At 39.3% G+C, this 12,438-nt stretch overlaps 1 protein-coding gene across 1 annotated transcript in view; it reads left to right on the forward strand.

Annotated features, from left to right (window-relative positions):
* Positions 1–7,620: 7,620 nt before the first annotated feature.
* LAMA1 (laminin subunit alpha 1) overlaps positions 7,621–12,438 on the forward strand; it is a 210,069-nt gene continuing 205,251 nt past the window's right edge. Inside the window, exon 1 of the mRNA XM_043975002.1 lies at positions 7,621–7,732. Coding sequence (XP_043830937.1) covers positions 7,657–7,732 — 76 coding nt within the window. The 5' untranslated portion in view covers positions 7,621–7,656. The remainder of the gene's footprint in view (positions 7,733–12,438) is intronic.

Raw genomic sequence — 12,438 nt, forward strand, 5'->3', positions numbered from 1 at the left:
TAGAAGAGAAGAGGACAGAGGAAAAAGCCCACTCTTAGCACGATTAAGATCCAGCAGAGAAGACTAAGGAGGAGTACTCAGCTAGAAGGAGAACCAGGAGAGAGCAGTGTTCTAAAACTCTAAAGAGACAAGAGTATCAAAGAGAAAAGGGTGATCGACCATATCAAAGAGACATCAAAAAGAATGAGGATTGAGAAGTTCCCATTAAATTTCACAATCAGGATATCATTGATAGCTTTGGAGAGAGCAATTTCTGTTGAAATGTAAGGTTGGAAGCCAAACTATAGCGAGTTAAGAAGAGAGCTAGAGAAGTAGAGACCCCTATTCTGGATCATCTTCTTAAAGCAAAAGAGATAGAGATGGGATAATAGTTACCAGAGATGGATGAACTGAGGATTTCCTGAGGAAAAGGCAGATATGGACATATTTTTAGGCAGTAGGGAAGCAGCCAATAGAGAAAGATTGAAAATAACTGAGAGAGTGCAGGTGATAGAAGGGACAATCTATGATAGAAGACAGGATGAATTTGGGTCAATTGTGAAGTGAAGTTTGTCTTGGTAAGAAGAGCTACTTCATTATGTGAAATGGGGTGAAGAAGTATGAGAGAAGAGAGAAATCTTAGAAAATAGTCTTGCTTTTTTCAGTAAAATGTGAGGGAAGTTTTCAGCTGGCACAGTGGGGACAGGAAGACATAATAAGTTTGAAGGACAAAAAGATTTGGAAGAGCCTTTGTGGTAAGTGGGCTAGTTAGTTAATTAAGTAAATGCTTTGCAGCAGTTAAGGTTACGTAACAAATTTGTAGTGGACCCGATCAGCATGATTACACAATTTTCTCTAGATTCCTTCAGTAGCACATGCATAGGAGTGAAGGCAGTGGACAGTGGGAGTTATTGAAGGCTAAAGCTTGTCAATGTGCATTTGGAAATATGATAAGAAGGCAAGGGACTCAAGAGAAGATATTGTGGAGTTGAACTGGTTCATCAAATGATCAAAATGGAGGGGGGTGAACCTAGTGTAAGGGTGTAGCCTGGCAGAGAACTGAGAGTTCAAGGGACTGGAGGTCAGTGTGTGAATGAAGAACAAGGTTTGGTTTTGGAACGCAGAGGGAGAGATAGAATGTCAAAAGATTATGAACAGATAAGGAAATTTCAAAGATGATTGAAAGAGAAGAGAATAGAAGCAAGGACTCTTGCACTTTGGAGATAAGAAGAGGATGATGAATAAGAAGAAGAATGGGGAGATACAATCTGCCATATAGGAGAACCAGGAGGGGACAGCATCATCAAATAAAAAAAATCGAGAAAGAAGAGAGTATCAAGACAAAGGAATGAGTTAATAATCTTAAATGCTTCAGAAATGTCAAGATGAACAAAGATTTAATTGCACTTAGCAATTAAGAGGCTACTGGCTATCCTGGAGAAACTAATTTAAGTAGAATTGTAAAGTTTGAAGTCAGATTTCAAGCATCTGAGGAATGGAAGGTTGTAGCAAGTCCTTTTTAGTCCTGAAGCAGTCAGAATCGTCATTCAGCAGCAGGCAGATGAGACTGTAGAAACCCAATTGGATGGCATGAGCACAGGTTCCAGAGGCTAAATTCTGTTCCTTTTACCATATGAAAGAATGGGGGAGGATGAGGTATTAGAGGAGAAAGTCCTCCTTCCAAGCAGATCTAGTAGGTATAGTTTGTGAGGATTTAACTCTGTACTTTTCTGATAGTTTTGATTGTCCTTTGTTCTGACATCAGGATAATGTTATGGCTTGCACTGAATTGGATTTAAGTGAGGGAAGGCTGTGCACGGTTACCAACCTCCCTGTCTCCTCCAGAGCCATCTAGGTGCAGTGGCAAGATATGCATCAGGACCACTGTAGATGACCACAGATGTTTAAGGCAATTGGGGTTAAGTGACTTCCCCAGGATCATACAGCTAGCTATTAAGTGTCTGAGTTGAGAATTGAACTCAGGTCCTCTTGTACAAAATAACACATATGAATGTGATGGAATATTACTGAGTAAAAGAAATGATGAAAAGTACTAATTCAGAGAAAAATTGGAATACTTGTATGAACTGCTATGGCGTGAAGTGAGCAGAAGCAGGGGAACAACTTAAACAAAACCCAAAAGATCACAAAGATAAATAACTTTGAAAGACTCGATCTCAGTCAGATCAATTCTCTGGCCAATCCCAGAAGACAGGTGGTGAAGCATGCTTCACAGAAAGGTGGTGGCGTAATATAGGTCCAGAGTAAGATATACATTTTTAGACATGGCCAGTGTATAAATTTGTTTTGCTTGACTGTGGCTCTTTGTTACAAGGGAGGGCTTTCATTTGGGGAGGAGATGGGTTGGAGATTCCTAGATGCAAGCTCCCTCTGGAGATGCAAAGAAGGGCTTTATCTGTATTGTAACATTTAACCATTCCCCTATCACTGAACATATAGGTCACTTCCAGGTTTGTTTTTTTTAATTAAAAATGATGCTGCTAGGGGGGCAGCTAGGTGGCACAGTGTCTAAAGCACTGGCCCTGGATTCAGGAGGACCTGAGTTCAAATCTGGCCTCAGACACTTGACACTTACTAGCTGTGTGACCCTAGGCAAGTCACTTAACCCTCATTGCCCTGCACAAAAACAAAAAACAAAAAACAAATGATGTTGCTAGAAAAATTTTTAAATAGATTTTTTTCTTTTTTTTTCTTTTTATTAAGAATAGAAATTTAGGGTTAAAAGGTATTAGAATTTTCATTTTTTCTTTATAATTTTGGTTGCTCTCTTTTGCTTTTAATTTCCCCTTTCTTTTTTTAAAATATCACCTTTCTTTCCCAATGTTTCTGTCTCCCCTCCCCAACCTAGACAGCTATCCCTTGTGGAGCATTCCCTCTAGGCTGAATCTCTGAACCCCATTCTACACAGTGGCAAGCTGGGTCCCCTAATTATTCTGAGGATAACCCTGAAGGGCTGGAATTGCTAATATTATCCCCTATAGCCCTTATGAAGTGTGTCCACCAATATCAATTACCCATTTAACATCTTCTCAATATAAATTAATCAGTGGATATGAATTAGCTGAGAAGGTATAGCAAGAACAGAAATTACTAAAGATATCCTCCCAAACTGAGGATATAGTCACTCTTCTACACATACACAAAGCCCCTGAAGATAGTCCACTAAAATGTGAAGCACAGAGGTACTAAAACATATATGTAGGGGAAGAGTGTGTTCAGTTTTGACATTTTTTGTTCTTTTCATATACGTTATTGTAGTCATTTTGTATGCTGTCTCCTTGGTTCTGTTTACTTCCATTTGCATTAGTTCATACAAATCTTCCCATGTTTCCCTTAATTCTTCATATTCATTTATTATGATGCAGTAATACTTCATTACATTAATTGTTATATTGTGTTTAGCTATTCATCAACCAATGGTTATTTCTTCTGTTTATAGTTCTTTGCTTCTTTAGGTGGGGAAAGCTGTGCTACAAGGTGTGGTATTTATGAGACCTTTCTATCTTTGACCTCCTTGGGCTATATACCTAGTGGTGGGGTTTCTGGGTCAAAGGGTGTGAGTATTTTAATCACTTTCTGAACTTAATTTTCATTTGTTTTCCAGAATAGTTAAACCAATCACAGGTCCGCCAACAGGATGAGCCAAAAGTCACAAAGGGGGTTCAATATTAATAACTTCATTTCTAATTTGTAATACCCTGGCATCATATACAGTATATATAGGAAATGAAATTATATTATGTGTGAAAAATAAAATCTCATAAATGCTGAAAAATAAAGCAAAATGATCTTCAAAAAGTTATTAAAACATCATGACTTTTGGCCCACCTTGTATTATTTCACCTCTTATTTCAATAGCCCTTCCAATATCAATTATCTCTATCTTTTGTAATCTTTACCAATTTACTAGGTATGAGGTGAAATCTTAGAGCTTTTAGTTTGAATTTCTTTTATTAGTAGTATCTTGGAGAAATCTTTCATATGGTTGCTAATAATAATAATAATATGCAATTTTTCTTTTGAGAATTTCATATCCTTTGACCACTTATCCACTTGATCTTATAACCCCATTGACCAAATGACTTTTGGTTTTAAATATATCCTTTTCATTATATTGAAAGTGTTGTACTTTGTAAAAGGCTCTTTTTCCATCTATGATATAATCAGGTATTTGGGCATGTTTTTGTTTTTAACATGGTTAATTATCTTGTTTTACTAAAGTTGAGATATTCACATCCCTGATATAAAACCAAGTATTTGTGAATAGTGAATACTCCATCATTGTTTGTTCCTGTGGGCAAAGCATCCACATGTAAGGGTATGGTACTTCAAGTAGAAGGGACAACATGTGGCAAGGGAAGAAGAAAAACAACAAACAACAACAAGGACAAGAAGGAGGAGGAGAACAAGAACAAGAAGAACAAGAAGAACAAGAAGATGAAGAACTAGAAGAACAAAAAGAAGAAATAGCAGCTTTTCCCAATTCAGACTGGCATGAATTTGAATTCACATTACTCAAAGTTATAATAATGTAAAATGTGGTCATTGGCTCCAGCAATATGCTGGAAATATGCAATTCAAATCCCAATAATGCAATAATTACACAAGATTTATTATTGGCACTAAACAGAACCTAGCCATATATGTTTTGCATTTACTTATCTATGTACATGTTTCCCCTCAATAAAAAGCAAACATATTGAGGGCAGGGGTTTGCTTTAATTTGTCATTACATCCTCAGTGCTTGGCAAAGATCTATTTTTAGGTTTGGGGGAGAAAGTAAAGAAGTGGTGAGAACATGGGAGTTGTGACAGAATTGGAAAGAGGATCTTGAATGAATTGAGATGTTCTATTGTATTTTTACTTATTTTGCTAAAAATTGCCCAATTACATTTTTTGGGTTTTTGGGGGGTTTTTTGGTTTGTTTGTTTGTTTTTTGGTTTGTTTGGGTTTTTTGTGAGGCAATTGGGGTTAAGTGACTTGCCCAGGGTCACACAGCTAGTAAGTGTTAAGTGTCTGAGGCCGGATTTGAACTCAGGTACTCCTGACTCCAGAGCCGGTGCTTTATCCACTGCGCCACCTAGCTGCCCCCTCAATTACATTTTAATCTGGTTCAGGCCATACTCAGTTGCATGTTTGATACTTCTGGTGTACACAGCTTTTTCAGAATTTTTGGAAAGCAACTACAGACCAGTTTATCCATGCACATATGCACATTTGAGTATCTCTGTCTTCATGCATCTCTCTTTTTTTGAGGTGATTGGGGTGAAGTGACTTGCCCAGGGTTACACAGTTTTCTTGCATCTCTTGATGTCTGGCTCTTTCCCTCATAAAAAACATCCGTATAGCTTCCATTGTTCACTCCTTTAAGAGAATCTCTACTTTTCTCTGTCTTCTGTTTCATTTATAGTTCCAAGCCAACTCAAGTACATTCATTCAGTCCTGGGAGCTACCAAACTACTGAAGATTTCCTTGGTAAGGGCCAACTAGGATGAACATCTTGTCTGGAAAATTCATATATCCTCCAGAATCAGAAAGGGGAAAGGATTTACAGGACTCCTTTTAACCCATATCCGTTACTTGGGAGTCAGGTGAAATGAGATATGTAAGGTATTTTCTTTAAAGTGTTATTTAAATGAGATAATGCATGTAAAGTACTTGGAAAAATCTTAGAGTTATATAAATGTTATATATAAATCTTAGAGTTATATATATATTGTGGTGGTGACCACCACCACAAGGATGATGATGATGATGATGGCTGAAACTGAATTTCTAGGTACTTAGGAGAGATGGGTAATTTCAAAGGGAGCTAGAGTAGGAGCTGTTCTTTGAATTGTTTTTCTGTCATAACCCTCCCCTTTGGTCTCCTCTGCTCTGTCTTCTTTCCTCCCCACCCCAAACCCCTAAGATTCAGAATGCTTACAGCATGAAAACACTCCTGATGCTGAATTTTGAACTTTGAAAACACGGTCTGACCTTTTTCATCTACTCTGCTTGCATGTATAATGCCTGTTTTTTAAAGGACAAATTCTATGTTCTGTTGCTTAGATTTTCTTTTGCATTTCCCAACTATTCCAATTGAGTCTTTCTGATAAAATGTTTTGGAGTTGTATATATATGTGTGTGTGTAAATGTGTGTGTGTGTGTATATATATATATATACACACACACACATATACACATATATAATATATACATATGTAATATATATGATGGTTCCATTGAGCAGATATTCACATAATTAGATAAAAATATGTCTAATATGACTAGAGAAATAGAATTAAATGAAAAGCCTTTATAAACTTTTATTTAACTTGTGTGTTTATCGTGTGAGGATTTGGCTTGTCAGAAAAGTTATAGAAAACCTTTGTTGAAAAGGGCTATAATAATAAAAATGCTAATTCACATTTACATTGGGCTTTAGCATTCAAAACACCTCTGTAAGGTATGTATTTTTGTTTTTGTGTGTGTAAGGTATGTATTATTAAGGTATTTGCTTAGTGCAAATATTATCTCCATTCTCCATTTTACGGTTAAAAACAAGGCTCAGAGAAGTTTATTTGATCATGGTCACATAGCTTATTAAGTGTCAAACCCAAGTCTCCCTGTCCCTTGTCCTCTACTCATAGCTCTTTAAAAGTGTTATGTTTTCTTTAACAAAAGAGAAAACTGAAGTTCAAATTCTTAGCAAAGAACAGGTGTAATCTCACAAGATGACTAAATCCCTGGGAGTTTGTGATAAACGGAGTCTTCTTTCCACAAATGTAAAGGTGGGTGAATATCCATTCATATTTAAGACCATGATGTCTTTCTCCCCTCACCCCCCTTTTTCTATCCCCTCTCCCTCAAGCCTCATTTTCCCCTGGTCTAAAACTGAAATGGCAGAAACTAAGAAGACTGGCCATTTCAATTCATGGCTACCGACTGACTTTGGGCAGGGGTGTTTGGGAGTAGCTCAGCCCAGAGGGAGCCCAGCTGGCAGGGCCCCACAGTGGGGAGGAGGGAATGGCCAATAGATCAAATATTTTCTTGGAATCCTCTCCCATGGACTACTTTGCTTAGCCCGCAGAAAGTACTTAACTCGGGGCTTTTCTATTTTCCCCGAGTCATTGTTAACTCTCCTTCCCAATCACTTCCATCACCTTAGTTCCATGCAGGTTCAGGAGGAGCCAAATGGCCAGAATACAGGGTGTTGTGGAAAGCTGGGGAAAGTTTTACAGCAGTCTCATACCTGGGCTAGTAAGACCCAAACTGAAAGCCTACAAGTACTAGCTGGAGGCTACGGTGAAGACCAAGAAGATGCTCAGTACCTCTACCGAGCTGTCCCCATAAATCCAGCAAAAGGAGGGCAAATAAAGTTGACCTCCCCAGTGGACAGGCCCCGGGGGGAGAGGGGGCTGGTGCCAAACTTCGGCCTCTAAGTGTCTGGGGGACTGAGGGGAAGCAAGGTTGAGAGCCTTTCAGTGAAGCAAGAGGAGGGGACTGGGACCCAGTAAGGAGGGGGTGGGGACGGAGGGGGGAGGGGTTTTCCGGGCTCTGGGGAGTGGGAAAGCCAGAAGAGTTTCGCTCTCCAGCAAAGTAAAGAGGCTGCAGCTTTTCTTCTTCCCGGGAGAAGCTCCGGTGACTGTTTTGCCACTGGAGTTAGGGAGGAAAATGCTCCGCTGCTGCGGCTGGGGACTGATCGTGGCAGCGCTGCTGCTGTGGACCGCCGGGCAGTGCCAGCAAAGAGGTGAGCCTGGGAGTGCCGTCGCTGCGCCCGGCTAAAGTCCCAACCGCGGGAGGCTGCTCCGGGGAGGGGGCAAGCGGGAGTTTGAAGAGGTCTGTCCCTCTTTCAGGGTTTTGGCTTCGCAGGTTGTGAGGATAAATGGAGTACGCGTGGAAAAGCCAATCTCTTGGGATAGCTGATGATCCCGGGCTAGTGTGCTCCAGGTTGTAAGCCAACAGGAATCTGAGAAGGGAGCCCCGGAGGGATCTCCTGGCTCCTGGGCAGTTGGGACTGGGAGGGGATAGGTCTGCAGACGCCTGTTCCCAGGGGGTTGGCAGCAGCCACCTTTCCCGGAGCCCGCGTTCCTTGCCTGGAGATCTTTTTAGAAAAGTTTTGCACTGCCCAACTTTGGGGTTAGCCTGACTCTCTTTGAAGGGACTGGAGATATCTGGGAGGAGCGTCGGAAGCGATGTTATTTATTTTCCTCGCGTAGGGGTACGCTGGGATGGGGTGGCGGCAGTGTGAGTGCTGAAGGGGGGAGGTGTAGCGGGAAGAGGGGATAAAAGAAGGGGAGACAACTCAGCTGGCATCCGCCGACTTTCCAGTTCCCAGGGCTCCAGCTCGGAAGGTTTTTGTTGTGTAATTGTTGGGCTGAAGGTGGGGGGTGGGCTTGGTTGCTAACCCTCGGCAAATGCTGCCCCCCACCCCCGCCCCTACGCCGGGGAATGAATGGGGCAGGAATTCTCCTGCTAGTTTCTCATTGTCTGGCTTCAGGAAGTCAAACCGTGTCCCCTTTCCCCACTTTCCCTCTCCCGCCTTCGGCTCTTGGAGGACTTCTATCTGCTTGGCAGCCCGGGGGGGCACTCGGTCCTCTACTGCCCTGTCTGCATCTCTCTTCCGGCTAGATGAATGGATGGAGAGGAGGAAACCCGAGAGATCTCGCGCCCCCTGAGCTAGTTATCTAGAGCTAGGCTTCTTAAACTTTTTCCACCCGCGACCACTTTTTCGCCCTAGAAATTTTTACCCGATCCTGATGTGCAGGTATATAAAATAGGCATAGATAACTTTTTACTGTTGCCAAATTTTTTGCGACCCCCGCATTCTGTTACGCGACCTCATGTGGGGTCGCGACCCACAGTTTAAGAAGCCGAGAAGTAGAGGAGAATCCTCCTAGCACTGCCTTAGGCAGATGGCGTCCGAGCGGACAGATGCTCCCCTTTGCTCTTTGTGCAACCCTCGAAGTGGCCAAACCGGCTTTTTTCTCCGAGTGCTTAGCAAGAGAGCGCGAGAGAGGGAGACTGGTCACTCCGGGAAACGAGGAATCCGGACTGTGAATTCCTTGACTCACGTTTTTGATCCTCAGCTAGGATGCCTCGTGGTTGCAAGGTTGTCCTAGAAGTATAGAGTTTATCTGTAGTATTCCGCCCATCCTTATAGAGGCCATTCTGCTCTATCCTCTTCGTTGCCCAGGCGCATTATTGGATAAAGTATCTGGCACAGCTCCTCTCTGAAGATAGTAAATATTTGTTGAATAAATAAATAAATAAATGGTCAGTCAACAATATATATAATTGGACTTTCTCTGCAAACACAAATTCCTTTGGAAAACCTAATAAAGTCGAACAGAGCAGGAGAGTTCATTGTAGTTAGCTAATTCCAACAGACGCGGACTGAGACTAGATTGTATTGTTTTTGTTACGTTTAATTTCATATGCCAGAGTAAGGCTTGTCAATATTTAATGGCAATATTATTTAACTCACTTTGGGAGCTTGGAACTAGTCTCATTGCAGAATATCATTAAGTAGCAATTACTTAATAGGCTGACTATAGTCACTAGGAAAATAAATGCTTAGTATTTTGAAGATCTGTAATTTCCAGGTGTCAGGACTTCCATAATAATGTATGCAAAAAGTGAGTATTTTTTAAAACCCCACACAATAAACAATCTGTAACAATTTCTGGTGTATACAATGAAAAATATGCATCAGACTCTAGCCCAACCCCCAGCAATTTAACAGTGGATAACTTGGGAAAGTTTGGAGCTTCCCAGATTTCTCTGATCCTGTAGAGATAGAAGAAAGAATAGCAGCTTTGGGGTTTCTGGGTAATCATTTCATCACATATTTGCTATATTTGCCAATCTTGTCCCAGGGCTAACTTCTTCTTCTGCATCTTCTACCAAGTAAGCCAGTATTTAAATTCCTATGCCTGTTATCCATAGTTAGTAAAAATATATAAAGGTGGAAAAAGATAGAAATAGATGAGTATTAAATTACTGCTCATACAAATTTGTACTTGGCTAGCCATCTCCACATCCAATTCATTCTTTGAAAATGATCATTGTGTAACAAAATAGGGATTACTAGGAGTTTTCTATGTTCCCTACTCTTTCTTTGGGTAATCTATCAAAAGGAAACTTGTAACTATGGTATATTATTTCATTCCCACTATAATTATGAATGTGTGCATGAAGTATATCTGATAAAGTACTAAGAGAGACTTCGCTTTCTAATAAAAGACAATATGATTATACCCACACTCATCTAAATCTAAAGTAAAGAAAGATTCAAGTCAATTCAAAGGTTAGGTTGATAGCTTTTCTGTGTCACAACCAGTTTTTCCCTACTAGAGCAAGACAGATTTGGAAATATCTGAAGAAACTCTTTAAGTTCTTGTTGTTCGAGCAATAAAAGACCATTACAATTTTAGTAATTTAAATGGTATTAAAATGTGATAAACATGAAAGATGTATGCTTCACTTTATTTGGGAATGATATATATTTTTCCCTTTCCTGTAACTTTACTCCTAAAGTAAATTCCCAAAGAAATGCCCATGGTTATCTTAGCAGTTGGAAACAAGAATATGTTATAGTAACATCACAGCTCATATTCCAGACTTTGACCTCTTCCTCCTTTTTTTTCTCTTTTCCAGACATTAAATGGAAAGACTACATCTGTAATAACTTAATGTTGCATTCTTGAGAATTTAAATATAGTAAGGCATGAAATATTTTAAGAAAAGATCTTCCATATCATTTGTCCTTTTTAGTGTTGAGTTGAATTAGAAAGCATATCATAAAATGTTTTAGTGCAGTTGAAACCAACCAACTAATGTTGCTACCATTTGATAATTCTCAATATTCTTTGCTGATTATTATACATTTTTAATTTTTTATCATATTTTATATCCTCAGAACCTATCTTCATAACTTTTGGCATAAGGGATTTCTATAATTGTACTTCATAATATCTTCCTCCAGGCTAAACCATCTGCCTGGATTTCTTTTCTTGAGAATCACTTCTGAATCCTCATCGAAGTAACTCAACATACTATCTCCTTTATATAAAACCATCCCTCATATTGTGAGATGACTTCATGTTGTCCAATATGGAACAATGTTGGAATAGGGAACAACCAATCATTCTTTGATTTTGTAATATCCATCTATTCCTACAAGGTCTATAAAAACAACAACAACAACAATAACAACAACAACAATGGCTGGATTTGCTCTCTATATAATATCTCATTTGATCCTCATAACAACTCAGCATGCCAGATACAATAATTTTTAAAGCGAGATGAAATTTACAGGAACATCCCTTTTATAAAAATGAGAAAAAAGTCAGAGTTGGAAATTAATTTGCAACAGGATAGGTCAGTGCCTTTAAAAAAATACAATCAACCACCCAAGTTTGGTTGACACTTGGACCACAGGATATTTAAAATACTCTAGATAATTTTGATAAATCAAGGAGCTAATGCACCGTGTAGAGTAGAGAAGTTAACTGAGGACAGATGATTGCATTCATTTATGTTTGATTCCACTCAGCTTTATCTACATTGCCCAGAGATGTTGTTAAATGAATTAGGTAATCTGTAAACACATGTACTTTATTCTAATATGTTCTCATTAGAGACATGTGCAAATTATTTTCATGCTTGTAAATATTCATTACTTCTTGTTTAATATAATATTAATCTAAAGACAACCTAGTATTTGTTTTTTAAGCAATATGTAATAAGAAAGAAAAAATTATGTGAAAGGTAATTCATTTGAATTCATACATTTGAGTTCTGTTGGAACAGGTCTGGCTGGGAATTTCTACTGGAAATTCCTTAGTGCATTTGGGTTCATCTAATTTGTATCTAATTTGTGTGGGAAGCGATAGTCTCTAGGTAACGATTTAATAGCACTAAAGCCTTCAAATCTGTTCTTTGTTTTTGATAAAGGCTGGGTCTGGAGACCTTTCTTTAGATGAGTTTGAGTTTTCTGTGACCTTGTCCTTTGTTTGGAGCCTGGGGAGATACAATAGGGTCAGTGAGATTCCCAATATGTCTGCTGGATAACATTCTTGTCAAGGTAAGCATTCCTCTATCTCCAAGAGTTAATCCAGAAAGCATCCAAGGGATGGAAGAGAACCAAAAACACACAGGACTACAAACGGGTTTCTTTCCTCTGATTGCTTCTCCATCTTCTTCGGGGGGGGGGAGGGGGGCAGAAAATTTTTTGAAGTTCTAAATCACTTCACTTTTAAAATTATCATTGAAGTCTGACCTGCTGGAGCATCAGATAATACTACTTAAATTCTTGTGCCAGATTCTTTTGCTTATGTATTACTGATGGAAATGTCAAACCTAATTGATGACTTTTTTCACTTTCCAAAGTATTTCCTACATTTCTATCTGTTACTCCATATTTCCTGCCAACAGTTCAGGAAACTCTCT

This window comes from Dromiciops gliroides, chromosome 1 (assembly GCF_019393635.1).
Source record: "Dromiciops gliroides isolate mDroGli1 chromosome 1, mDroGli1.pri, whole genome shotgun sequence".
Lineage (NCBI taxonomy): Eukaryota > Metazoa > Chordata > Mammalia > Microbiotheria > Microbiotheriidae > Dromiciops > Dromiciops gliroides.